The sequence below is a fragment of the Rhinoraja longicauda genome, chromosome 42, assembly GCF_053455715.1.
Source record: "Rhinoraja longicauda isolate Sanriku21f chromosome 42, sRhiLon1.1, whole genome shotgun sequence".
NCBI classification, from domain to species: domain Eukaryota; kingdom Metazoa; phylum Chordata; class Chondrichthyes; order Rajiformes; family Arhynchobatidae; genus Rhinoraja; species Rhinoraja longicauda.
The window spans coordinates 6,656,354-6,684,226 of record NC_135994.1 but is presented as its reverse complement, the minus strand read 5'-3'; the positions used below and the strand labels follow the sequence as shown (position 1 = coordinate 6,684,226).

The window sequence follows — 27,873 nt, the reverse complement described above, 5'->3', positions numbered from 1 at the left end:
CAGACACAGGGTAAAGGGGATAACTTGAATAACGTTTAGTGCAAGGTAACGTCTCGTACAGTTCAATCTCTAGTTGGTGAGAGGACGGTTCAGTTGCCTGATAACAGCCGGGAAGAAACTGTCCCTGAATCTGGAGGTGTGCGTCTCCACACCTCTGTACCTCTTGCCCGGTGGGAGGGGGGAGAAGAGGGAGTCCCCCATCCTCGTCCCATTCCCTCCTCTCCCCCCCTCTCCCTCCTTCCCTCTCGTCCCGCCTTGCTCCCCTCGGGCTCTCCGTTTGCCCGGCTGACTGTCGGTGTTGTGCGTGTTGCAGGCTTGTGGTGGAGGGTGATGGAGGCGCTGTCTCACGCGGTGGCCCTGGCGGAGGGGAAGGCGGCGGACGATGGCGGTGGATGGAGGGCGTGTGGCAGGAGGTCGCCGCAGCCCAGCGCTGCAGGCCGCGGTAAGCAAGCCCGCCATTCGACCACAAAATACCTCGCGCAGAGCCCGGGAGGGCAGGCACGAGCCAATGGCGATGCACGAGACAAAGGCCGTGGGCCGAATCCGGCATGGGTTGCTCGTTTTGATTGGGCGTGTCGTAGAGGTTTCGGGGCTATCGGGCTAGTAGGAGACGCAGGCTGAATGGCTCCACGCAGGGAATACCAGGGGCCAGAAATACAGGCCATTCAGCCCTTCTAACCTCAAGCCTTTCACTTGGAAGTTCACGTCCTGGTGCATAACTCACGCTTGTTCCTTGCACGCGCTGAATTTGATTGTGGTTTGAATCTCAAGATGTCCGCCCTGACCCGCTGCTGCCAATGTCCACGCCATTCGCCCCAGTTTTTTCTTTCAAGCCGCATCTTGCAAAATGGGCCGCATTTACAATGCTGATTTGCGCACGCAACGTTGCCAGCCGAAGCAACTTGGCAAGGTGGTCGCATGCTGCCGCGCAATGCGGAGAGGCTGGCCTGCGACCAGGCTCTCTCTCCCACTGCTCCCTCAGGCAAAGCTCGGACCGCCCCGACGTGGGGCCTCGCAAGCCGTCGTTTCCAGGCTGCCGTTTCTTTTCCTCAACTCCAGTCAGTGGAGATTTTTAAGGCAGAGATTGACAGATTCTTGACCAGTACAGGTGTCCAGGGTTACGGGAAGAAGGCAGGTGAATGGGGTTAGGAGGGAGAGATAGATCAGCCACGATTGAATGGTGGAGTAGACTTGATGGGCCGAATGGCCTAATTCAGCTCCTGGAACTTCTGTATGTTCCTGCACGTTCTCCCCGTGACCTGCGTGGGTTTTCTCCGGGTGCTCCGGTTTCCTCCCACACTCCAAAGGCGTGCAGGTTTGTAGGTTAATTGGCTTCGGTATAAATGTAAATTGTCCCTAGTGTGTGTAGGATAGTGTTAATGTGCGGGGATCGCTGGTCGGCGCGGACTCGGTGGGCCGAAGGGCCTGTTTCCGCGCCGGATCTCCAAACTAAATTAAAGATGGTGATGTTACGGGTTAACTAGCGCGTTTGATGACATGGCAAAGCTCAAGTGGTGCATTTGATCTGTGTATAAGCAGGCTTCCAAACTCAATCGCATCCAAGTGCATTTTTAATATCAGTGACCTTTGCACGAACTGGGAAACTATTCCAAATATTCCTCATGGTTTGTGCTCAGCGTTGTATCCCAGGATCCGTTTGAGTTGATTCTCATTGATCTCATTTCCTCACATCATCTCCCACGCAGCTACCTGGTGTCACCTACCTTCTCCGCAGCACGACACAAAGTGCTGGAGGAACTCGGCGGGTCGGCCAGCACCTGCGGAGGGAAATGGCCAGTCGCTGTTTCGGGTCGGGTCCCTTCTTGAGAATGATGGAGTATGATGGGGGGGGGGGGGGGGGGGGGGGGAGGGTGAAAGCTGGAAAAGAGAGGTGGGGGCAGGACAAAGTCTTGCAAGTGATAGGTAGCAAAGAGGTCCTTCTACAGTTGTACCGGGCCCTGGTGAGACCGCACCTGGAGTACTGTGTGCAGTTTTGGTCTCCAAATTTGAGGAAGGATATTCTTGCTATTGAGGGCGTGCAGCGTAGGTTCACTAGGTTAATTCCCGGAATGGCGGGACTGTCGTATGTTGAAAGGCTGGAGCAATTAGGCTTGTATACACTGGAATTTAGAAGGATGAGGGGGGATCTTATTGAAACATATAAGATAATTAGGGGATTGGACACATTAGAGGCAGGAAACATGTTCCCAATGTTGGGGGAGTCCAGAACAAGGGGCCACAGTTTAAGAATAAGGGGTAGGCCATTTAGAACGGAGATGAGGAAGAACTTTTTCAGTCAGAGAGTGGTGAAGGTGTGGAATTCTCTGCCTCAGAAGGCAGTGGAGGCCAGTTCGTTGGATGCTTTCAAGAGAGAGCTGGATAGAGCTCTGAAGGATAGCGGAGTGAGGGGGTATGGGGAGAAGGCAGGAACAGGGTACTGATTGAGAGTGATCAGCCATGATCGCATTGAATGGCGGTGCTGGCTCGAAGGGCCGAATGGCCTACTCCTGCACCTATTGTCTATTATCTATTGTAGATAGAACTCCAGATAACATAGAAACATAGAAACAAAGAAGATAGGTGCAGGAGTAGGCCATTCGGCCCTTCGCGCCAGCACCGCCATTCAATCTGATCATGGCTGATCATCCACAATCAGTGCCCCGTTCCTGCTTTCTCCCCATATCCCTTGATTCCGTTAGCCCTAAGAGCTAAATCTAACTCTCTCTTGAAAACCTCCAGAGAATCGGCCTCCACTGCCTTCTGAGGCAGAGAATTCCACAGATTCACAACTCTCTGGGTGAAAAAGTTTTTCCTCATCTCAGTCCTAAATGGCCGACCCCTTATTCTTAAACTGTGACCCCTGGGTCTGGACTCCCCCAACATGGGGGAACATTTTTCCTGCATCTAGCCTGTCCAATCAATCCCTTCAGAATTTTTAATGTTTCTACTAGATCCCCTCTCATCCTTCTAAATTCCAGTGAATAGATTTAGATTTAGATTTTTTTTTTAGATTTAGAGATACAGCGCGGAAACAGGCCCTTCGGCCCACCGGGTCCGCGCCGCCCAGCGATCCCCGCACATTAACACTATCCTACACACACTAGGGACAATTTTTACATTTACCCAGTCAATTAACCTACATACCTGTACGTCTTTGGAGTTTGGGAGGAAACCGAAGATCTCGGAGAAAACCCACGCAGGTCACGGGGAGAACGTACAAACTCCATACAGACGGCGCCCGTAGTCAGGATCGAACCTGAGTCTCCGGCGCTGCATTCGCTGTAAGGCGGCAACTCTACCGCTGCGCCACCGTGCCGCACTTTCGACCCATTCTTGCATCATATGTCAGTCCCGCCATCCCGGGAACTAACCTGGTGACCCTACGCTTTACACCGAAGATAGACACACAATGCTGGAGTAACTCAGCGGGACAGGTGACACAAGGTGACACACAAGACTCGACCCATTCCTTCCCTCCAGAGATGCTGCCTGTCCCGCTGAGTTACTCCAGCATTTTGTGTCCAACTTCAGTGCAAACCGGCACCTGCAGTTCCTTCGGACAAGTCTTCTTCTCATTGAGTCCACATCACAAGATTAGAAATTGCTCAGCGTCTGGTGCCTCTTGTGCGTAGCGGTGGAAAGATTGGTAGAAACAGGGCCGCGACCTGAACGCTCTTTCCTTGACCCCTTCACACGAGTGATAGGTGGATACAGGTGAGGACGGGCGGGGGTTTGGTGGAGTAAGTGACAAGGAGACCAAAGTGTGTCAGACACAGAGAGGTGAGGAGGAGTGAGATGGCAAAGCAGATGCAGGGATGTGGGTTGACCATTTTCGCCTGCAGCCTTTGTCACTTACCCCACCATCTGCCAACTAGCCTCCCCCCTCAGCTGTATCCACCTATCACTTGCCAGACTTTGTACTGCCTCACAGCGCCAGAGACCAGGGTTCGATCCTGACTACGGGTGCTGTCAGCGTGGAGTTTGTACGTTCTCCCCGTGACCTGCGTGGGTTTTCTCCGGGTGCTCCGGTTTCCTCCCACACTCCAAAGACGTGCAGGTTAATTAGCTTCTGTAAATGGCCCCCTAGTGTGTAGGGAGAGTCATTGAGTGATACAGCGTGGAAACAGGCCCTTCGGCCCAATTTGCCCACACCGGCCAACATGTCCCAGCTACACTAGTCCCACCTGCCTGCATTTGGCCTGTATGCCTCTAAACCTGTCCTATCCATGTACCTGTCTAAGTGTTTTTTAAACGATGGGATAGTCCCGGCCTCAACTACCTCCTTTGGCAGCTTGTTCCATACACCCACCACCCTTTGTGTGAAAAAGTTACCCCTCAGGTTCCTATTAAATCTTTGCCCCCTCACCTTGAACCTATGTCCTCTGGTCCTCGATTTTCCCCATTCTGTTATGTCTGATGCTCTTCAAGGGGCCGTGCTTGCTTCCTATTGCTTCTGGGGCGGTCTTTAGTGAGATGGTGTGGAAGATGCTGTTCCTTTGGCAATGACTTTTGGGTTTAAATCCTTCGACACATTCCACAAGAGTACCTTCACCAGAGAGAGTGCAGAAATCCAAGATGGCCGCTACCCCCCCCCCCCCCCCCCTTCTCTTGAGATGCTAAATGCTGCTCTCACTGACGATGCCTAATTATCAAAGCCACTTCACCTACGTCTCTGGAGTGTGGGAGGAAACCCTCGCGGGTCACGGGGAGAACGTACAAACTCCGTATAGCCAGATGGAACCCGGGTCTCTGGCGCTGTGAGGCAGCAGCTCTACTGCTGCGCCACCGTGCCGCACCAAAGACCTAGTGTGAACAAAACATAGAACTAGTGTGAACGGGTGATCGATGGTCAGCGTCGACTCGGTTGGCTCGTTTTCATGCTGTTTATCTAAACAAAAATAAACAAGGGTGGCACGGTGGCGCAGCGGTAGAGTTGCTGCCTTCCAGCGAATGCAGCACCAGAGTCCCGGGTTCCATCCCGACCACGGGCGCCGTCTGTACGGAGTTTGTACGTTCTCCCCGTGACCTGCGTGGGTTTTCTCCGAGATCTTCGTTTTTTTCCCACACTCAAAAGACGTGCAGGTTTGTAGGTTAATTGGCTGGGTAAATGTAAGAATTGTCCCTTGTGGGTGTAGGATAGTGTTAGTGTGCGGGGATCGCTGGGCGGCGCGGACCCGGTGGGCCGAAAGGGCCTGTTTCCGCGCTGTATCTCTAAACTAAACTAGACTAAAACTAAACTAGACTATCTAAACTAGTCATAGGCTATCTATAGTATAAGGCTGGAGAATTAATAGCAGCAAATGGAACATAGCAGCTATGTTCAGTGCGTGTTTTGCCATCAGTTTTCACCAGAGAACACATTGTTAATATGCTGAACATATCAGATGGGCTCATTCCAAATAACATGGTTCAACTTACAAAAATCTCAATTACAAACAAGAAACATAGAAGCATAGAAAATAGGTGCAGGAGTAGGCCATTCGGCCCTTTGAGCCAGCACCGCCATTCAATATGATCATGGCTGATCATCCACAATCAGTACCCCGTTCCTGCTTTCTCTCCATATCCCTTGATTCCGTCAGCCCGAAGAGCTAAATCTAACTCTCTCTTGAAAACATCCAGTGAATTGGCCTCCATTGCCTTCTGTGGCAGAGAATAAAGAATTGGATAAACTTGGCGCGAAAGACGAACACGTTTCTCAGACCCAATGGACTAGTTTAGTTTAGTTTAGTTTAGAGATACAGCAGGGAAACAGGCCCTTCGGCCCACTGAGTCTGTACCAACCAGCGATCCTCGCACTCTAACACTATCCTACACACACGAGGAACAATTTACTGAAGTCACCCATTCCTTCTCTCCAGAGATGCTGCCTGTCCCGCTGAGTTACTCCAGCTTTTTGTGTCTATCTTCGGTTTAAACCACCATCTGCAGTTCCTCCTTACACGGGGGACAATTTACCATTTGACTGAAGCCAATTAACCTACAAACCTGTACATCTTTGGAGTGTGGGAGGAAACCGGAGCACCCGGAGAAAACCCACGCAGGTCACGGGGAGAAGGTACTAACTCCGTACAGACAGCGCCCGTAGTCGGGATCAAACCCGGGTCTCTGGCGCTGTGAGGCAGCGACTCTACTAGACTCACATCGCCTAGTGACTACAAACTGGGGTTTGAAAGGCGGTGGCAGCTCAGACAGTGGAACCATCTTGCTGCCAGAGAGGAGAAAACAGTCAATGTGTCTCCCTTGTTCAAAATAGGAGGGAAGCAGAAGGCCATCTAGTTTAACATCTATAATTGGCAAGATGCTAGAGTCAATAATCAAAGAGGAAATGGCTAAATATTTAGGAAAGCTGAATGTAATTAAACCTAGTGAATGTGGTTTTAGAAAGGTAAATCATGTTTGACAAACTTACTCAAATACTTTGAGGATGTAACATGGAGAATTAGTGGAGGGGAACCTGTGAATGCAGTGTGTTTGGATTTCCAGAAAGCATTTGACATCATGCCACATAGAAGACTCGACTCAAAAAGCTGGAGTAACTCAGCGGGTCAGGCAGCATCTGTGGAGAACATGGATAGGTGACGTTTCACAGAGTGCTGGAGTAACTCAGCGGGTCAGGCAGCATCTGTGGGGAACATGGATAGGTGACGTTTCACAGAGTGCTGGAGTAACTCAGCGGGTCAGGCAGCATCTGTGGAGAACATGGATAGGTGACGTTTCACAGAGTGCTGGAGTAACTCAGCGGGTCAGGCAGCATCTCTGGAGAACATGGATAGGTGACGTTTCACAGAGTGCTGGAGTAACTCAGCGGGTCAGGCAGCATCTGTGGAGAACATGGATAGGTGACGTTTCACAGAGTGCTGGAGTAACTCAGGGGGCCAGGCAGCATCTCTGGAGAAAAGCAATGGGTGATATTTCAGGTCGAGACCCTTCTTCAGACTCGACCCGAAACGTCACCTATTCCTTCTCTCCAGAGATGCAAGCTATCCATTCAAAGAAAACACTGTACATTATTACAATCAAGCCGTCCACAGTGTAGATACAGGATAAAGGGTACGACATTTAGTGCCAAGATAAAGTCTGATTAAAGATAGTTCAAAGGTCTCCAATGAGGTTGATGGGAGTTCAGCACTGCACTCTAGCTGGTGAGAGGACGGTTCAGTTGCCTGATAACAGCTGGGAAGAAACTGTCCCTGAATCTGGAGGTGTAGGAAGGAGCTGCAGATGCTGGTTTACACCGAAGATAGACACAAAATGCCGGAGTAACTCAGCGGGACAGGCAGCATCTGTGGAGAAAAGGAATGGGTGACGTTGCGGGTCGAGACCCTCCTTCAGACTGAGAGTCAGTGGAGAGGGAAACTAGAGGTCTGAAAAAGTACAGAATAAACCAGAGCCAGCATCGATGGCCAAAGAGCTTTCACACTTCTGAACCTCTTGCCAGATGGGAGAGGGGAGAAGAGGGAGTGGCCGGGGTGAGACTGGTCCTTGATTATGCTGCTGGCCTTGCCGAGGCAGCGTGAGGTGTAGATGGAGTCGATGGAAGGGAGGTTGGTTTGTGTGATGGTCTGGGCTGCTGGCCTTGCCGAGGCAGCGTGAGGTGTAGATGGAGTCGATGGAAGGGAGGTTGGTTTGTGTGATGGTCTGGGCTGCGTCCACAACTCTCTGCGACTTCCTGACAAAATCTGTTGGAAGTAACTTCAGATGCTGGTGTAAACGGAATATGGACACAAAATGCTGGAGTAACTCAGCAGGACAGGCAGCATCTATGGAGAAAAGGGAATAGGTGACGTTTCGGGTCGAGACCCTTCTTCAGACGGAGTCAGGTGAAAGGGAAACGACAGATATAGACGGTGATACAGAGAGATGTAGAACAGATGGATGAAAGATATGCAACAAGTTACGATGATCGAAGAACGGTGGAGCCCACAATGGTCCATTGTTGGCTGTGGGGAGGGTGATAACGAGTTATGCAGACAGTGAAACTCAACAGGCTGACAGTGAAACTAGTGTGCGGCAACTAGGATGGGGGAGGGGCGCAAGGGTTACTTGAAGTTGGAGAAATCAATACTCATACTGCTCGGCTGTAAGCTGCCCAAGCAAAATATGAGGTGCTGTTCCTCCAATTAGCGTTGGGCCTCACTCTGACAGTTGAGGAGGTCCAGGACAGAAAGGTCAGTGTGGGAATGGGAGGGGGAGTTAAAGTGTTTGGCAAAGATACTAGAGGAACAAGATGGAGCACTCCGTCGAAATCGCCTATACTGAAGTGTAGTACGCAAAGAAGCCATTTTAGTAAGCAAAACCCGCCGTTCGCTCTGCCTCTCGCAGTGTAATCAGTGTTTTGGGGGAACAGTATGTGTGATGATACCATTAAAATGCAGAATATATCTCATCTATCAACTCACAGATATTTGTTATTTTTCTTTTGAAATGTTTCTGCAAGTTTCTGCCGACTAAAATGGCCGCCGTGACGTGCTACGATTTTTAGGGTCGAGTGGTCTGTCTTGCTCCTCTAGTATCTCTGGTGTTTGGTAACCGGGAGATCGCGTAGGCCGAGGCGGACTAAGCGAAGCCTCCCAAACCGCTCCAAACCGCTCCGCTACGATAGTGGCGTTTACGAGGCTTTTAGGCGAACACGTGGATGTGCAGCGAACGGAGGGATTATGGATAGGGTTGCCAGCTGGCCCGTATTAGCCGGGACATCCCGTATTTTGGGCTAAATTAGTTTGTCCCGTACGGGACCGCCCTTGTCCCGTGTTGGTAGGGTTGCCAACTTCCTCACTCCCAAATAAGGGTGACGTCACTGCCCCGCGCCCCACGTGACCTCACCCAGCCAGCGGCCACGTGCTCCCGCTCCACCAATGGCGGCCGCCATTGGTGGAGCTGGCTGGGTGAGGTCACGTGGGGCGCGGGGCGATGACGTCACCCTTTGTCCCTTATTTGGGAGTGAGATAGTTGGCAACCCTAGACATGGATCACATGGAGGCCGAGGAGATTAGTTTAATTTGCCATCACATTGTAGTCCAAGGGCCCCTGTACCTCTGTTGATCTTCCTCTCCCACTCGATTTTCCACCTCCCCAACTAAACTCATCGCCGACCCCCTGTCTGTCGATTATCCTCTGCTGACCCGATCCCAAACCCATCACCCCCACTGCACTTAACGTGTCATATTTTGCCATGTAACGTGGAAAGAGGCCATTCAGCCCGTCATCTCCGAACCGCAATTCTATCAGTCCCTATGCAAACTGTTTGCTCCCACATTCCCATTCTCCTGCCACCCACCCACGCACAAGGGACAATTCATAGCAGCCAATTAACCTGTCTTTAGTTTAGAGATGCAGCGTGGATCGAACCCCGGTTTCTCTGGGGCCGTGAGGCAGCGGCTCTACCAGCTGCGCCAACTCCCCAACTACCAGCTGGACCCCTGCCCTTAGTGATGCCTCTTTTGCTCTCAGAGAGCCCCAGTGAAGGATAGGACTGTCCTTTGAAGGCCTCGCGATGAACTGCCTAACTTTAAATCCTTGCTCCGTGAACGCAAAAGCCGAGGCAGAAATGTTACCACAGCCTTTAAAATATGAACTGTAAACCAGTGTTACATGAGTTTACTATTAAAGTATTCTGCTGAAGGGATATGGCGATTGTAAAAATAATTTACTTTGTGAATAAACTTAGCTCCCTGTTATGGTTACGCGTTTCCATGGCAACGGTCTGAATAGCTTTTTCATGGCCTTGATTCTTCCACCCCCCCCCCCCTCACTCCTCCCAGCCCAGAGTATGACACGCTCTTTAAAAAAAGTCTGTCACCCTCTGATGGTTAATCATCTGCTCAGACCCATCTCAGCCAGAGACCACCCACCTACTCTCGGCCTGCACAGAACGGGCACACAGAGACGGGGCCTGCAGCCCTCGCGGCTCCTGAGTAGGGCTGACATTCCTAAACGGCCTGACCTCTGCTTTGTTTTGTCAGTGGGCGGCGTGTTTAACAGGTCCGACATGCCAGGCCCAGCTGAGCCTGCCGATCGATCCAGGCCCTGAAGCCACATTCAACGTCACCCCTCGCCCTTCCAGCACCTCCCCCCCCCCCCCCCCCACCTTCGAGCTGTGTTTTAACAAGTCCGTTTTAGATCAGAACACCCGATAAAAGAAAAGAAGAATATTGGAAAGCAACCTCCTTGTTATGTAAAACACAAAGTGCAGCAGGTCAGGCAATATCTCTCGACGGCATGAAGTGGTGGCATTTGGTATCGGGACCTTTCTTCAGACTTCAGTAGGGGGGAGAGCAAGCTAGAAAAGAGAGATGGGAATCAGGACAAAGCCTGGCAAGCGATAGGTGGATACAGGTCATAGAGTCATACAGTGTGGGTACAGTCCCTTCGGCCCACCTTGCCCACGCCGACCAACATGCCCCATCTACGCTAGGTTAATTCCCGAAATGGCGGGACTGTCGTATGTTGAAAGACTGGAGCGACTAGGCTTGTATACACTGGAATTTAGAAGGATGAGAGGGGATCTTATCGAAACGTATAAGATTATTAAGGGGTTGGACACGTTAGAGGCAGGAAACACGTTCCCAATGTTGGGGGAGTCCAGAACCAGGGGCCACACAGTTTAAGAATAAGGGGTCGGCCATTTAGAACGGAGATGAGGAAAAACTTTTTCAGTCAGAGAGTTGTGAATCTGTGGAATTCTCTGCCTCAGAGGGCAGTGGAGGCCAATTCTCTGAATGCATTCAAGAGAGAGCTAGATAGAGCTCTTAGGGATAGCGGAGTCAGGGGGTATGGGGAGAAGGCAGGAACGGGGTACTGATTGAGAATGATCAGCCATGATCACATTGTATGGCGGTGCTGGCTTGAAGGGCTGAATGGCCTCCTCCTGCACCTATTGTCTATTGTCTATTGTCTACGCTAGCCCCACTTGCCTGCATTTGGCCCATATCCCTCCAAACCTGTCCTATCCATGTACCTGTTTGCCTCTTAAACGTCGGGATAGTCCCAGCCTCAGCTGCCTCCTCCGGCAGCTCGTTCCACACACCCACCACCCTCTGTGTGAAAAAGTTACCCCCTCAGGTTCCGATAACATCTTTCCCCCTGCACCTTAAACCCACGTCCTCTGGTTCCCAAAGGTGAAGGGGGCTTGTTTGGCAGAATGTTGGAGTAAGTGTCAAAGGGCTGGAGGTGGAAAGGAAATGAAAGCGTGTCGGATATTTGCAGCATCTGCAGTTTCTTGTGTCGTCTCCTGACTCTGTCGGTCGATGTCCTCTTTGCAATTATCCTTCCTGGTGGCTTTATAACAACAGGCGTTAGAGAGATACAGGCCCTGCAGCCCCCTGACCCTGCACCAACTGACAACAAGCAATTTTTACATTAATCCGAACCAGAGCCTTTTTTTTCTCCCCACCCTCCCATCAACCCCCCCCCTCCCCCCCCTTCCCCCCCCCCCCCCTCCACTCCCCCCCCTCAAGCTTCACCATCAACTTGCACACTGGGGGAAATTGATAATGATCCATTAACTTTGGGCGGCACAGCGGTAGAGTTGCTGCCTCACAGCGCCAGAGACCCAGGTTCCATCCTGATCACGGGTGCCGTCTGTGTGGAGTTTGTACGTTCTCCCCGTGACCTGCGTGGGTTTTCTCCGGGTGCTAGGGTTTCCTTTAGCAGTCCAAAGACGTGCAGGCTTGTAGGTTAATTGGCTTCTGTGCATCACCTGCAGTGTGCAGGATAGATCTGGTGTGAATGGGTGATTGTTGGCCGGCACGGACCCGGTGGGCCGAAGGTTCTGTCTGCGCTTTATCTCTAAAGTCTGCAGTCAAGGAAGCGTGATTGTCACAGTGAGGCCAAACGCAAATTGGAGGAACAGCACCTCATATTTCGCTTGGGCAGCTTGCAACCCAGCGGTAGAAACATTGACTTCTCTAACTTCAAGTAGAGTAGTTGCATCCTCTCTCTCTCCATCTCTCCCCCACCCCACTGTCATCGTGTTGAGTCTCATTGTCTGTAACTCATTTTCACCTAGCCCACAGCTAACAATGGCCTGTATCCTTTATCAGAGGGTATGGGGAGAAGGCAGGAACGGGGTACTGATGGAGAATGATCAGCCATGATCACATTGAATGGCGGTGCGTACAGGCTCGAAGGGCCGAATGGCCTCCTCCTGCACCTATTGTCTATTGTCTATTGTCTATTGTCATCGTTACTTTTTTTGCATATATTTAATTCATTTGTCATTCATATCTATATCACCGTCTATAACTCACGTTTCCCTTTCCCCTCACTCTCAGACTGAAGAAGGGTCTCGACCCGAAGGGTCATCTATTCCCTTTCTCCAGCGATGCTGCCTGACCCACTGAATTACTCCAGCTTTTTGTGTCCACCTGTGATCTTGAACAGCTTGGCACATGGGCTGAGGAATGGTGAATGTAGATCATTTCGAGGTGTTGCATTTTGTGAAGTCAAACCATCACATAGTGAATGGTCGGGACCTGGGAGTGCTGCAGAACAGAGTGCGGGTACATCGTTCCCTGAAAGAGGCGTCACAGGTGGACAGGGTGGTCAAAAAGGCTTCCGGTACATTGGCCTTCATCAGTCAGGGTATTGAATGCAGAAGTTCGGAGATTGTGTTGCAGTTGCACAACACATTCGTGAGGCCACATTTGGAGTATTGTGTTCAGTTTTGGTCGCCCTGCTGTGGGAAGGTGTTGTTAAGCTGGAAAGCGTGCAGGGAAGATTTACAAGGATGTTCCCAGGAGACAAATTTGAGGAAGGATATTCTTGCTATTGTCAAGTCAAGTCAAGTCAAATTTATTTGTCACATACACATACACGATGTGCAGTGAAATGAAAGTGGCAATGCCTGCGGGTTGTGCACAAAAAGAATTACAGTTACAGCATATAAATAAAGTTAATAAGTTACTATTAGTGTCGACAAAAACTTAGTCTCTGTGGTTATAAAAGTTGACAGTCCTGATGGCCTGTGGGAAGAAGCTCCGTCTCATCCTCTCCGTTTTCACAGCGTGACAGCGGAGGCGTTTGCCTGATCTTAGCATCTGGAACAGTCCGTTACTGGGGTGGCAGGGGTCCCTCATGATCTTGCCTGCTCTGGATCTGCACCTCCTGATGTATAGGTCCTGCAGGGGGACGAGTGTAGTTCCCATGGTGCGTTCTGCCGAACGCACTACTCTCTGCAGGGCCATCCTGTCCTGGGCAGAGCTGTTCCCAAACCAGAATGTAATGTTTGGGGCGTGCAGTGTAGGTTTACTAGGTTAATTCCCGGAATGGCGGGACTGTCGTACTTTGAAAGACTGGAGCGGCTAGGCTTGTATACACTGGAATTTAGAAGGATGAGAGGGGATCTTATCGAAACGTATAAGATTATTAAGGGGTTGGACACGTTAGAGGCAGGAAACATGTTCCCAATGTTGGGGGAGTCCAGAACCAGCGGCCACAGTTTAAGAATAAGGGGTAGGCCATTTAGAACGGAGATGAGGAAAAACCTTTTCAGTCAGAGAGTTGTAAATCTGTGGAATTCTCTGCCTCAGAAGGCAGTGGAGGCCAATTCTCTGAATGCATTCAAGAGAGAGCTAGATAGAGCTCTTAAGGATAGCGGAGTCAGGGGGTATGGGGAGAAGGCAGGAACGGGGTACTGATTGAGAATGATCAGCCATGATCACATTGAATGGCGGTGCTGGCTCGAAGGGCCGAATGGCCTCCTCCTGCACCTATTGTCTATTGTCTACAAGGGCCTGAGCTATAGGGAGAGATTGGGGAAGGTTGGGACTTTATTCATAAGTTCATTAGTTCTGGGAGCAGAATTAGGCCATTCGGCCCATCAAGTCTACTCCGCCATTCAATCATGGCTGATCTATCTTTCCCTCTCAACCCCATTCTCCTGCCTTCTCCCCATAACCCCCGACACCCGCACTGATCAAGAATCTGTCAATCTCCGCCTTATAAATATTCCTTGGAGCGCAGGAGGATGAGGTGTGGGCCTGATAGAGGGTGGGTAAAATCATGTGGAAAATAGATAGGGTGGATGCACACAGTGTTTTACCCAGAGTAGGGGAATCAAGAACCAGAGGATATAGGTTTAAGGTGAGAGGGGAAAGGTTTAATAGGAACCTGAGGAGCAACTTTGCCCACACTGAAGATGGGACGAGCTGCCAGAGGAGGTAGTTGAGGCAGGTATTATAACAACATTTAAAAGACACTTGGACTGGTACATTGATAGGAAAGGTTTAGAGAGATATGGGTCAAATGTGGGCAGGTGGGACTAATGCAGAAGGGGCATCTTAGTCAGCATGTGCAAGTTGGGCTGAAGGGCTTGTTTCCAAGCTGCATGACTCCAGGACTCTTTGACTCTAAGTTATATATTTGGTCAGACCAAATAAAGCAAAGGAACATGGAATAAATGATTAGATAATCGAGGATCACAGGGGACTCAGATTACTGGAGATAGCAGGCCAATTGGATAAGAAGACATTTGGGATATCGGCTGTTATTGGTCACAGCCTGCAATCTATTGACAGTGAAGTCATGCCAGAAATGTACTAGACATCGGTACTTGGGGAGGGGGGATTTGGGTGGGAAGGGATGAGTTCACCAGGGAGTTGTGGAGGGAATGGTTTGTAGGTTAATTGGCTTGGGTGAAGATTGTAAATTGTCCCCAGTGTGTGTAGGCTGGCGCTAGCGTGCGGGGTGATCGCTGGGTGGGCTGACGAGCCTGTTTCCGCGCCGTATCTCTAAAATCTAAGGTAAAGTCAAAGGCAGGAAGAACTGGCAGGAATCATCGGGCCTAACCCGAAAGGCTTTTCTCAGCAGATCGTGAAAAGAGAGTGGGCAAGGGGGAGGTAGGGCCAGAGATCAAGATACAGCACGGCCGATGATAAAAGGAGATGGCGGAAGTGCTAAAAGAATGTTTTGTTTCAGTCTTCACAGTGGAGAAGGGACGATAGTGGAGATAGTGGGAAATGCAGAGATTAGAGGCAGGAAATAAGAAATAGGCCAGTGTAAACAGCACAACTGCAGTGGAGAAAGCACTGGGAGCAATGCCAGGCAGACAAGTCCCACCCTGGGAGACTCGGAGTCAAAATAAGTTGGGGAATTGGATCCCTCCAGATCCAGCGATAATGCAGGAGAGGAAGGTGGTGGTTGGTAAAAAAGCTACTCGGGACAAGGGCCACACTGGCTAGGTGCCCATTGTGTGCACATGCCCTCCATGGACTGGGCAGATGCTGTCTTGAACCGCTGCACTGCGTGTTTAGTTTAATCTAAAATGGTCACAAAATGCCGGAGTAGCTCAGCGGGACAGGCAGCATCTCTGGAGAGAAGGAATGGGTGACGTTTCGGGTCGAGACCCGTCTGAAGAAAGGCTGTACCTCTAAACTAAAATAAATTAAACTACCTCCAACGGGATCCCACCACTACCCACATCTTCCCATCTCCACCTCTTTCCACCTTCCGCAGAGACCGTTCCCTCCGCAACTCCCTGGTCCACTCGTCCCTCCCCACCCAAACCACCCCCTCCCCAGATACCTTCCCCTGCAACCACAGGAGACACAACACCTTGTCCCCTGTAACTCCTCCCTCCACTCTATCCAGGGACCCCGACAGTCCTTTCAGGTTAGGCAGAGGTTCACTTGCACCTCCTCCAACCTCATCTGCTGTATCCGCTGTTCAAGATGTGGACTCTTATACATCTGCGAGACCAAACGCAGACTGGCGATCGTTTCGCTGAACACCTTCGCTCAGTCCGCCTGAACCTACCTGATCTCCCGGTTGCCAAACACTTTAATTCTCCTTCCCATTCCCACACTGACCTTTCTGTCCCGGGCCTCCTCCATTGTCAGAGTGAGGCTAAACGCAAATTGGAGGAACAGCATCTCATATTTCGCTTGGGCAGCTTACAGCCCAGCGTTATGAACATTGATTCCCTATTTGCCTCCGTGCTGTTATTCAGGGCTGCACACGTTAGTGTCCTGGTGATTAGGATTCTGCTCTAAGGGTGGTGGTGGAAGTCAGGCCCTCTCCAGCGTTACAAAGGCCAACAGGCCTCACCGTACCGAGGGCCCTGGAGGGAGGCCTGGAGGGCGGCCTTCTCCCTGTGAAGTATAAACAGCCCACCACAAACGCTTGCAGACAGATCAAGATCGATTACCCAGAGGTGGGCACGAAGACCACATCACTGGAGAAACCACCACCTCCGTCCCCCACCCCCCTCCCTTCCTCTACCCTCTGAGCAGCTGAGATGTAAATAAACCATCGTCATTGCTCAAGCAAACATGTTCTGCCGCTGATCAAGAGGAGATCATTCACAAGGGTGACACAGTTACTGGATTTGCGGCCTCCTGCGTCAAGTGAATGTCAAGCATTGTACAATAAGAAACATCTAGTGGGAGAGTCTAGGACTAGAGGTCACAGCCTCAGAATTAAAGGAGGTTCCTTTAGGGAGGAGATGAGGAGGAATTTTGTTAGTCAGAGGGTGTGAATCTGTGGAATTCTTTGCCACAGAAGGCAATGGATATATATAAGGCAGAGATAGATTCTTAAATTAGAAACACCATCTATCTATTATTATTATATTACTAAAACTCTCATCTTGTATGTATGTATGTATGTATGTATGTTCGTTCCCTCGATGCAGCCAAAACAGTACACAATAGCACAATTTTAGACCCACCTTACCCACTATTCACCTGCGGTGTGCAGTAGCAAGTTTCGTTCACATTTGTTGTTATATTTTAAAAGTTCTTCGCTTTTTAAACTTTAATAAATGCTCCCACTTGCCGTGCCTGTCAGCCGCGCCTGCGCAGTAACACCTCCATGTTCGACATCACGATGGGAACCCAACGGGTCATATATGAGATCGCCATTTTGAGATCGCCATTTTGATCTAATACGGCGTCACGACGGGGGAGGGTTGTCGGGCCCAGCGTGCCCCGCGCCTGACCTTCCTCCCGCGGCAGCAGACAGAAGGAGAAAGAAGATGGCCGCCAGCAGGGCGGTAATGGGGCAGCGCCTTGCGGCCGCTCTCCTGCTGCTGCCCGCCGCGATGACTGCCCGGGGCCGGGGTGAGTGGCTCCCTCTACCCTTACCTCAGGCAGCATCTCTGGAGAACATGGACAGGTGACGTTTTTGGTCGGGACCCTTCTTCGGACTGAAGAATGGACCCAACCTGAAACATTAGTCTGTAGAAGGGTCCCGAACTGAAACCTTCAGAGAGGAGACCTGAGTGATGCCTGCAGTGAGGGCCGGTTGCCGTGGCAGCGGCAAGTGGTCAGGGAGGTTGTGCAGGAGGCAAGGGCCGATTGAAGATGACGCTCGTAGATTGCTGAGCCTGCTTAATTAGCACAGAAACAGGCCTCGCTGCCTCATTACGACTTGCTTCTGTGTGGCCTGCCCTGCCACGGGTCCGCGGGAAGCTGAAGGGTTTTGTGGGTGAGGTGGAAACGGATACCATTGAGTCGGCAGGCGGCAGTGTACTGCTCACACAGAACGTCAGCATCCGAACGACCCGAAAAGTCCCCCATTCCTCCTCCCCAGAGATGCTGCCTGTCCCGCTGAGTTACTCCAGCATTTTGTGTCTACCTTCGATTTAAACCAGCCTCTGCAGTTCCTTCCCACACATGGCAGATGTACAACACAGAGGGCGGCACGGTGGCGCAGCGGTAGAGTTGCTGCCTCACAGCGCCAGAGACCCGGGTTCCATCCCAACTACGGGTGCTGTCTGCGCGGACGTTCTCCCCGTGACCTGCGTGGGTTTTCTCCGGGAGCTCCGATTTCTTCTCACACTCCAAAGACGTGCAGGTCTGCAGGTTAATTGGCTTCGGTGAAAATTGTAAATTGTCCCTAGTGTGTGTAGGATAGTGTTAGTGTGCGGGGGGTCCTGCAGACCCCAATGTCTTTGGATTGTGGGAGGAAACCGGAGCACCCGGAGAAAACCCACGCAGGTCACGGGGAGAACGTGCAAACTCCACACACAGAGAGCAACCCAAGTTCAGGATCGAACCCGGGTCTCTGGCACTGTGAGGCAGCATCCATACTGCTGTGCCACCATAGGTGTATGTGCGTGAGTGTGAGTATATATGCATGTGTGTACACTGTGTGCAAAAGTGTGAATGATAATAATAATAATTACCGTGTTACAGCAGCAAAGTGGATAGTAAGAGAGCGAGAAATCATGCATTATAAGTAAAAGATACATAAATTGTCACCAGTTTTCTGTGTGTTCTTAGCTGTTATTGTTGACTGGTCTGCTGGGAGCAGTGCTGGTTGTGCAGTCTCACAGCAGCGGGAAGGAAGGACCTCCTATATCTCTCCTTCACGCACTTGGGGTGAAGGAGTCTGTCACTGAAGGAGCTACTCAGTGCAGTGACAGTGTCCTGCGTGGGGTGGGAGTCGTTGTCCAGCAGCCATGTTAGCTTTGCCATCATCCTCCTCTCTCCCACCACCTGCACTGGGTCGAGGGGGCAACCCAGGACAGAGCTGGCCTTCCTGACCAGCTTGTCGAGTCTCTTCCCTTCCGCCGCTGAGGTGCTGCTGCTCCAGCAGACCACTCCATAGAAAATGGCCGATGCAACCACCGTGTTGTGGAAGGTCCTTAGGAGTGCCCCCTGCACTCCAAAGGACCTGAGTCTCCTTAGCAGATAAAGTCTGCTTTGGCCCTTTCTGTACAGCGCATCGGTGTTTTCGGTCCAGTCCAGTTTATGGTTAAGGTGGACACCCAGGTACTTATAAGAATCCACCCTCTCGATGTCCATTCCCTGGATGTTCACCGGTGTCGGGGGGACCTGGCTGCGCCTGCAGAAATCTACCACCATCTCCCTGGTTTTCCCCGCAGTTCCGCTGGCACCAGTCCACAAACTCCTTGATCAGTTCTCTGTACGCCCTGTCCTCGTCGCCCGTGATGAGGCCGACGATGGCAGAGACGTCAGAGAACCTCTGTAGATAGGAGTCTGCGGAGCTGTGCCTGAAGTCGGCAGTGTACAGGGTGAACAAGAATGGAGCTAGCACTGTTCCCTGCGGAACCCCAGTGCTGCAGACCACCCTGTCCGAGACCAGGTCCTTTGTCCTCACATACTGTGGTCGGTTGGTGAGGGAGTCCAGGAACCAGGATGTGAGGGGGGTATCCACTCCTGTGCGCTCCAGCTTGTCCCCCCAGAAGCCCCGGCTGGATGGTGTTGAACGCACTGGAGATATCACAGAACATGATTCTCACAGTGCTATCCGGCCTCTCCAGGTGTGAGAGAGCTCTGTGTCGTAGGTAGATGATGGCATCCTCCACCCCGATGGCAGTCTGGTAGGCGAACTGCAGCAGATCCATTGATGGTCTCACCAGGGGGCGGAGATGGGCGAGGACCTGACCTGTAGCTGTTGAGTTCCTTCGGGTGCGGCCTCTTTGGTACCGGTACCATGCAGGATGTTCTCCACAGCTGTGGAACTCTCCCCAGTTTCAGGCTCAGATTGAAGACGTGCTCCACTATCCCGCACAGCTGGTCTGCACAGGACCTGAGGAGCCTCAAGCTGATGCCATCTGGACCAGCCGCCTTCCTCGCATTGATCTTCCTGAGCTCATTCGTCACCTGGTCTGTGTGTATGTGTGCATGGTGTAAGTGTGTATATATGCACACGAGCCTGTGTGTGTGTGTGTGATGAGTGAGAGGGAGTATGTGAGTGTGTGTGCATGTGAGTGTGCATGTGAGTGTGCGAGCGTGTGTGTGAGTGTGTGAGCATGTGTGTGAGAGTGTGTGTAAGTGAGCAGGTGTGTGAGTGTGTGAATGAGAAAGTATGTGTATGAGAGTGTGTGTTTGAGTGTGTGTGTGTGCGTGTATGATAAAGTGTGCGTGTGAGTGTGTGTGTGTGTGTGTGCGTGTATGAGAAAGTGCGTGTGAGAGAGTGTGCGTGTGTGGGTGAGTGTGTGCATGTATGAGAAAGTGTGCATGTGAGCGTGTGTGTGTGTGTGAGTGTGTGTGCGTGTATGAGAAAGTGTGCGTGCAAGAGTGTATGCGTGTGTGGGTGAGTGTGTGCATGTATGAGAAAGTGTGCGTGTGAGAGTGTGTGTGTGAGTGTGTGTGTGTGTATGAGAAAGTGTGCGTGTGGGTGAGTGTGTGCATGTATGAGAAAGTGTGTGTGTGAGAAAGTGTGTGTGTAAGTGTGTGTGTGTATGAGAAAGTGTGCGTGTGAGAGTGTGTGTGTGTGTGTGAGTGTGTGTGTGCGTGTATGAGAAAGTACATGTGAGAGTGTGTGTGTGTACGTGTATGAGAAAGTGCGTGCGAGAGAGAGTGTGTATGTGTGAATGTGTGCGTGTATGATAAAGTGTGCGTGTGAGTGTGTGTGTATGTGTGTGTGTGTGTGTGCGTGTATGAGAAAGTGTGCGTGTGAGAGTGTGTGTGTGTGAGTGTGCATGTATGAGAAAGTGTGCGTGTGAGTGTGTGTATGAGAAAGTGTGCGTGTGAGTGTGTGTGTGCGTGTATGAGAAAGTGTGAGTGTGTGTGCGTGTATGAGAAAGTGTGTGTGAGTGTGTGTGAGTGTGTGTGTGTGCGTGTATGAGAAAGTGCGTGTGAGAGTGTGTGTGTGTGTGAGTGTGTGCGTGTATGAGAAAGTGTGAGTGTGTGTGCGTGTATGAGAAAGTGTGTGTGAGTGTGTGTGAGTGTGTGTGTGTGCGTGTATGAGAAAGTGCGTGTGAGAGTGTGTGTGTGTGTGAGTGTGTGCATGTATGAGAAAGTGTGCGTGTGAGAGTGTGTGTGTGTGTGCGTGTATGAGAAAGTGTGCATGTGAGAGTGTGTATGTGTGTGTGTGTGCGTATGAGAAAGTGTGTGTGTGTGTGTGCGTGTATGAGAAAGTGTGTGTGTGAGTGTGTGTGAGAGTGTGTGTGCGTGTGTGTGTGTGCGAGCGTGCACGTGAGAGTGTGTGTGTGAGTTGAGTGTGTATGCTGTAAGGGTCCCAATCTGAAACGTCACCTCTTTGTGTTCTCCACAGATGTTGCCTGACCTGCTGAGTTACTCCAGCACTTTGTGTCTTTTTTTGAAAACCAGCATCTGCAGTTCTTTGTTTCTCCAACCTTGTCCCTCCAATCACTCCTTACAGCGAATACCCTCAAATCCAAACAGCATTCCAGTCAAAACGGAGACACTCGGAACTGCAGGTACTGGTTTTCAAAAAAAGACACAAAGTGCTGGTGTAACTCAGCAGGTCAGGCAACATCTAAAGAAGGGTCCGGAAGAAGGGTCCTGAGCTGAAACATTGCCTCTCCATTTGCCTCCACAGATGCTGCCTGACCCGCTGAGTTCCTCCAGCACTTTGTGCTTTTTACATTTTGATAAACTTCTCCAAAGCCTCCACATCCTTTGTATAGTGGGGCGACCAGAACTGCACTGAGGAGGGGAGAGGGGGGGGGGAGAGGGGGGAGGGGGGCAGGGGAGAGGGGGGAGGGGGGTGGCGGAAACAACCAGAGGGGAGGTCAATTAGAGATGGGTAATAAATGTTTTAGTTCTGTTTATTGTCACGTGTACCGAGGTACAGTGAACAGCTTTTGTAGCGTGCTAACCAGTCAGCGGAAAGACAACACATGATTACAATCGAGCCGTCCACAGTGTACAGATACATGATAAAGGGAATAACGTTTAGTGCAAGGTAAAGCCAGCAAAGTCCCATCAAGGATAGTCCGAGGGTCACCAATGAGGTAGATAGTAGTTCAGCACTGCTCTCTGGTTGTGGTAGGACGGTTCAGTTGCCTGATAACAGCCGGGAAGAAACTGTCCCTGAATCTGGAGGTGTGCGTTTTCACACTTCTGTACCTCTTGCCCGACGGGAGAGGGGAGGAGAGGATAAATCAAAAGGCAGGCGAGAGCGTGATGTGCTGCTGGGCCTGGACAGAGCGATGAGCGACGGCGGACATTTGACCCGAGGGCGACCTTTCCCTTGTTGACCTCTAATTAGTTTGTTTGCTGTGAGACGTTGCGGGTTAATTGAGAACAGGCTTGAACGGTGGGGTGAAGTGAGGGGAGCTCAGTGTGGGAGGGACGCTGGCCACCGGGGGGCGCACCAGGCTTGGCCAGCGGGCCTGGGTGGGCCTGGGGTGGGGGGATGGTGGCAGCCAGCTCCCTCAGGGACGGCCTTTTAACAGCAACCACCTTTTTGTTTTTGTTTTAAGACGAGATTTTGTTACGCCGAGGCCAGATGGGGAGATTCGAGCGGCAAGGCAGGAGGGAGGGAAGATGGAGGGGAATGAATGAGTCATGAATGTGACCACCGGCTAAATCCACAGCCCCCCCCCCCCCCCACTGTTTGTTCCGTTCCTTTCAGGACCACTCTCTCGGACAGCAGAACGAGAACGGTAATCCTGGCCGTTAGTCGTTATTCCCTGGAGCGCAGGAGGATGAGGGGTGATCTGAAAGAGGTGTACAATATTATGAGAGAAATAGATCGGGGAGATGCACAGAGTCTCTTGCCCAGAGTAGGAGAATCGAGGACCAGAGGATATAGATTTAAGGTGAGGGGGAGGGGGGGGAGGGGAAATTTAATAGGAACCTGAGGAGTAACTTTTTCACACAAAAAGTGGTGGGTGTATGGAACGAGCTGCCAGCGGAGGTAGTTGAGGCTGGGACTATCACAAAGTTTAAGAAACAGTTGAACAGGTACATGGATAGGGCAGGTTTGGAGGGATATGGACCAAACGCGGGCAGGTGGGATTAGTGCAGATGGGACATGTTGGCCAGTGTGGGCAAGTTGGGCCGAAGAGCCTGTTTCCACGCTGTATCACTCTATGACAAGGAATGACAGATGCTGGAATCTTGCGTAAAACACAAAGTGCTGGAGTAACTCAGCGGGTCAGGCAGCATCTGTGGAGAACATGGATGGGTGACGTTTCACAGAGTGCTGGAGTAACTCAGCGGGTCAGGCAGCATCTGTGGGGAACATGGATAGGTGACGTTTCACAGAGTGCTGGAGTAACTCAGTGGGTCAGGCAGCATCTGTGGAGAACATGGATAGGTGACGTTTCACAGAGTGCTGGAGTAACTCAGTGGGTCAGGCAGAATAGTGAGCGGCCTGGATAGAGTGGATGTGGAGAGGATGTTTCCACTGGTGGAGAGTCTAGACAGAGGTCACCGCCTCAGAATTAAAGGACGTTCTTTTAGGGAGGAGATGAGGAGGAATTTCTTTAGTCAGAGGGTGGTGAATCTGTGGAATTCTTTGCTACAGATGGCAGTGGAGGCCAAGTCAGTGATATTTTTAAGGCAGAGATGGATAGATTCATGATTAGTGCAGGTGTCAGAGTTAATGGGGAGAAGGCCGGAGAATGGGGTTAGGAGGGAGAGATAGATAGCCGTGATTGAATGGCGGAGTAGACTCGATGGGCCGAATGGCCTAATTCTGCTCCTATCACACATGATCTTATGTATTCACATTTAAATGAGTTTAGTTTATTGTCACGTGTACCGAGGTTCAGCGAAAAGCTTTGAGCTAACCAGTCAATATATGTTTACCATCAATATATGTTTTACCATCAAGACATCCACCGTGTGCAGATACATGATAAAGGGATTAACGTGAATAAAGTTTACTGTATGATAAAGTCCAGTAAGTCCGATCAAAGCTAATGTGTCGGAAGGAACTGCAGATGCTGGTTTGTACCGAATATAGACACAAAATGCTGGAGTATCTCAACTGAACAGGCAGCATCTCTGGAGAGAAAGAATGGGTAAAGTTTTGTGTCGAGACCCTTTACACTGAGAGTGAAACTAGAGATATGAAAAGATACAAGGAACAAATGAATGAAGAAGGGTCTCGACCGGAAACGTCAACCATTCCTTCTCTCCAGAGATGCTGCCTGTCCCGCTGAGTTAATCCAACATTTAGTGTCTATCTCCGATCAAAGATAGTCTGAGGGTCTCCAGTGAGGTAGATAGTAGTTCAGCACTGCTCTCTGGTTGTGGTAGGACGGTTCAGTTGCCTGATAACAGCCGGGAAGAAACTGTCCCTGAATCTGGAGGTGTGCGTTTTCACACTTCTGTACCTCTTGCCCGACGGGAGAGGGGAGAAGAGGGAGTGGCCGGGGTGAGACTGGTCCTTGATTATGTTGCTGGCCTTGCCGAGGCAGCGTGAGGTGTAGATGGAGTCGATGGAAGGGAGGTTGGTTTGTGTGATGGTCTGGGCTGCTGGCCTTGCCGAGGCAGCGTGAGGTGTAGATGGAGTCGATGGAAGGGAGGGTTGGTTTGTGTGATGGTCTGGGCTGCGTCCACAACTCTCTGCGATTTCTCGCGGTCTTGGATGAAGCTGTTCCCAAGCCGAGCTGTGATGCATCCCAATAAATCCCGATAAATTGGAATGTCCTGCTTCATTAAATTCACAGCTCGCAAACACTGACAAAATGTTTCTTCACATGCATGGCTTCAATATCGCTCGTCCTGGTTAATGTGCTGACCCCTGTGGATACATGCATGGCAAATCAGTCTTTTGGCTGTGAAATACCACGGGCGTGTGTGATGGTTAGCAGGCTGCTGCACGTGGTCAGTTGGATGGAGTCCTACGTGTAGAGTGGTGGGTGTGTACAGCCAGCAGTCAAGACTGCTTGCTGTCATATGCACTGGCAGTGAACTGAACAAGGATAATGTGGGGAAAAAACTGCAGATGCTGGTAGACACAGAGTGCTGGAGTAACTCAGCAGGTCAGGCAGCATCTCTGGGGAGAAGGAATGGGTGACGTTTCGGGTCGAGACCCTTCTTCAGACTGATGTCAGGGGAGGGGGCGGTACAAAGATAGGATGTAGTCGGAGACAGGAAGACTAGTGGGAGAACTGGGAAGGGGGAGGGGAAAGTGAGGGACAGAGGAGCTATCTGAAGTTGGAGAAGTCAATGTTCATACCGCTGGGGTGTGAGCTGCCCAAGCAAAATATGAGGTGCTGTTCCTCCAATTTGCGCTGGGCCTCACTCTGACAATGGAGGAGGCCAGGACAGAAAGGTCAGATTGGGAATGGGGAGGGGGAGTTGAAGTGCTGAGCCACCGGGAGATCAGGCAGGTTCAGACGGACTGAGCGGAGGTGTTCAGCTTGGGTAGTTTACACTTTGTGTTTTGTACAATTACCAGCAAATTCGACGTGCATGTTTAGTTTAGTTTGGTCTGCTCAGTTTCACTGTTTGTATCCACTCGTTATCACCTTTTCCACAGCCAACAACGGACCATTGTGGGCTCCACCTTACCTGACCATCGTTGCTGGCTTTGATTTGTCCTTTTGCAAACCTTTCATTCATTTTGTTCTTTGCACCTTTTCATACCTCTAGTTTCCCTCTCCACCGACTCTCAGTCTGAAGAAGGGTCTCGACCTGAACGTCACCTATCCATGTTCTCCCACAGATGCTGCCTTACCCGCTGAGTACTCCAGCACTCTGTGAAACGTCACCTATCCATGTTCTCCACAGATGCTGCCTGACCCGCTGAGTTACTCCAGCACTCTGTGAAACGTCACCCTATCCATGTTCTCCACAGATGCTGCCTGACCCGCTGAGTTACTCCAGCACTCTGTGAAACGTCACCTATCCATGTTCTCCACAGATGCTGCCTGACCCGCTGAGTTACTCCAGCACTCTGTGAAACGTCACCTATCCATGTTCTCCACAGATGCCGCCTGACCCGCTGAGTTACTCCAGCACTTTGTGTCTGTCTTCGGTGTAAGCCAGCGTCTGCAGTTCCTTCCTGTGCATGCCTTCTCTGTCGCATGTGGACATTGGTAAGAGTCGTGATGGGGCACTCATCCATGTGGCTTTAGGCTGTTGTCATCAGCTCCTTTCCAAATAAAAACATGACCGAGAGGCAGTGGAGGTACTGACCTCATTGTAGATCTGTGAATACAAGTTGTTTTGCACAGGTTCAATTTAACTTTTGGGAGGGGAGTGTGCGTGTGTGTGGGGGGGGGGGGGGGGGGGGGGGGAGTGTGGGAGTGTGGGTGTGTGTGGGGGGGGGGGGGGGGGGGAGGGGGGAGGGCGAACTAAACATATTCAGACCCTAACAAACATCATGAGGGTGTCTGGCCATTCCAGTTTTGGCTCTCCGCGAGGGTTGAATGTTGGGAGGGCTGCCCTCCATGCATTTGCCGAGTCCATTCACTGCTCCAGATGCCCGAACGAGAAGATCACAAAGGCGGGTCGGGTTACCAGGAGGGGATTTGCAAGTCATCGGCATTCATCTCAGACTTCAGAGAGAGGATGGCAGCCCTTCAGCGGAGAGAAGGTCACGGCACTGGAGTGCTTCATCAAACAGCTCTGCCTCACTGCCAATTACCTCAGTCGAAAGTGCCCTTTTATTATTCAGTTTATGTCGAACAGAATAGCTTTACAGGGTCAATAATCGACTCCATTACAAAGCAAACTCGACAAGAGCCCGGCGAGAGGCTCCTGGTGACGCTGAGGAGGGCGGGTTAAGATGGACTCTCTCACCCACCTGCGGCCTACTACTGCCCCAGACCAACCTCCCCCCCCCCCCCTGCCCCTCCCCCTCCCCTCCCGCCCGCCTGGGCTGTTCTTCAGGGAGGGGGAAGGGCCCCAACCACCTCACAAGAAGCAACAAAGAGAGGTTTCAATGGGGGAGATCAGGCAGAAGGATGACTCTTTCATTCTTTTCATTTGGATGTGGGAAATCGGCTCTTTTGAAAAGGGCCGGAGATGTGGCGTCAGAGGGTGGGGGCAAGATGTAGTGGTGGTGGCGGTTGAGGGAGACAGGCCCGCTCTATCGGATCCACCTTCACTCCCACCTCCCCCCCCCCCTCTTCCACCCGCCTCCCCCTCTCTCTCCCCCCACCCCCCCCTCTCCCCACCCACCTCCCCACCTCCACCCTTCCCTCCCTCCTCCCTCTCTCTCCCACCCCCCTCAAACAACCTCCCCCCCTCTCCCACCCACCTCCCCCTCTCTCTCCCACCCACCCTTCCCTCCCTCCCCCTCTCTCTCCCCACCCCCTCAAACAACCTCCCCCCCTCTCCCACCCACCTCCCATCTCTCTCCCACCCCCCCCCCTCTCCCACCTCCCCCCCTCCCACCTCCACTTCCCACCCTCCCTCCCCCTCTCTCTCCACCCACCCACCCCCCCCCTCTCCCCCTCCACCCTCCCTCCCCACCTCCCACACAGGCAGCATCTCTGGAGAGAAGGAATGGGTGACGTTTCGGGTCGAGACCAGAGGTGCTGCCTGTCCCGCTGAGTTACTCCAGCGTTTTGTGTCTATCTTCGGCTTAAACCAGCACCTGCAGTTCCTCCGTACAAAGTCCGTTCACAGATAGTCCAGGGGTCACCAATGAGGTAGATAGTGGATTCCTCGTGGATTGTCCGCCTTGTGGTGGTGGAGAGGCTCGTGTGGTCCTGAGATCCTGAGGGCGATGCCGTCTGGAGTCACGCTCCTGGTGGGGTCACCCATGGCGGTAGGTCGAGGGGGAGGTCCCCGACAAAGAGCGATCCAACCGAGACCTCAACGGTGGAACAGGCGGAGGAGGGTGACGGCTGACTTTAGCGGAGCGTTACAACGGCTGGAAGGCGGACGGATGAAAGCTGCAGCAGGAAAGGGTCCCCGGTCGTCTTGGACTCCACGCCACTGGATCCTGAGCCAGATCTGTCAAGGACCGTGTGGTGCCTGTCTGTGGCTCCACGTTAAACTCCCCACGTTAAGACAAAGTCACGCACAGGCGTCCGACCCTATGGAGAGGACAGTCACACTCGCTTCCAGTGACCGCCGATGATGAGATAGTAGTTCAGGACAACTGGGAGGGAGGGGGTTGAAGGGGGGATGGCGGTCGTTATAACACACACAGCTTCAACGTCATGTTTGAAGATTAGCCGCTGCGATGAACTTTCCCTGCGTTCATGTCGTGGCCGTCGGCTCAGGCCCACAGTTGGCCCCGCTC

General features: G+C 51.7%; 1 protein-coding gene across 1 annotated transcript in view; it reads left to right on the top strand.

Moving 5' to 3' along the window:
- The first annotated feature begins 330 nt into the window (after positions 1–330).
- Positions 331–27,873, top strand: part of LOC144611988 (zinc finger protein GLI1-like) — a 67,954-nt gene continuing 40,411 nt past the window's right edge. Inside the window, exon 1 of the mRNA XM_078431372.1 lies at positions 331–442. Within this exon, the coding sequence (XP_078287498.1) occupies positions 331–442 (112 nt within the window). The remainder of the gene's footprint in view (positions 443–27,873) is intronic.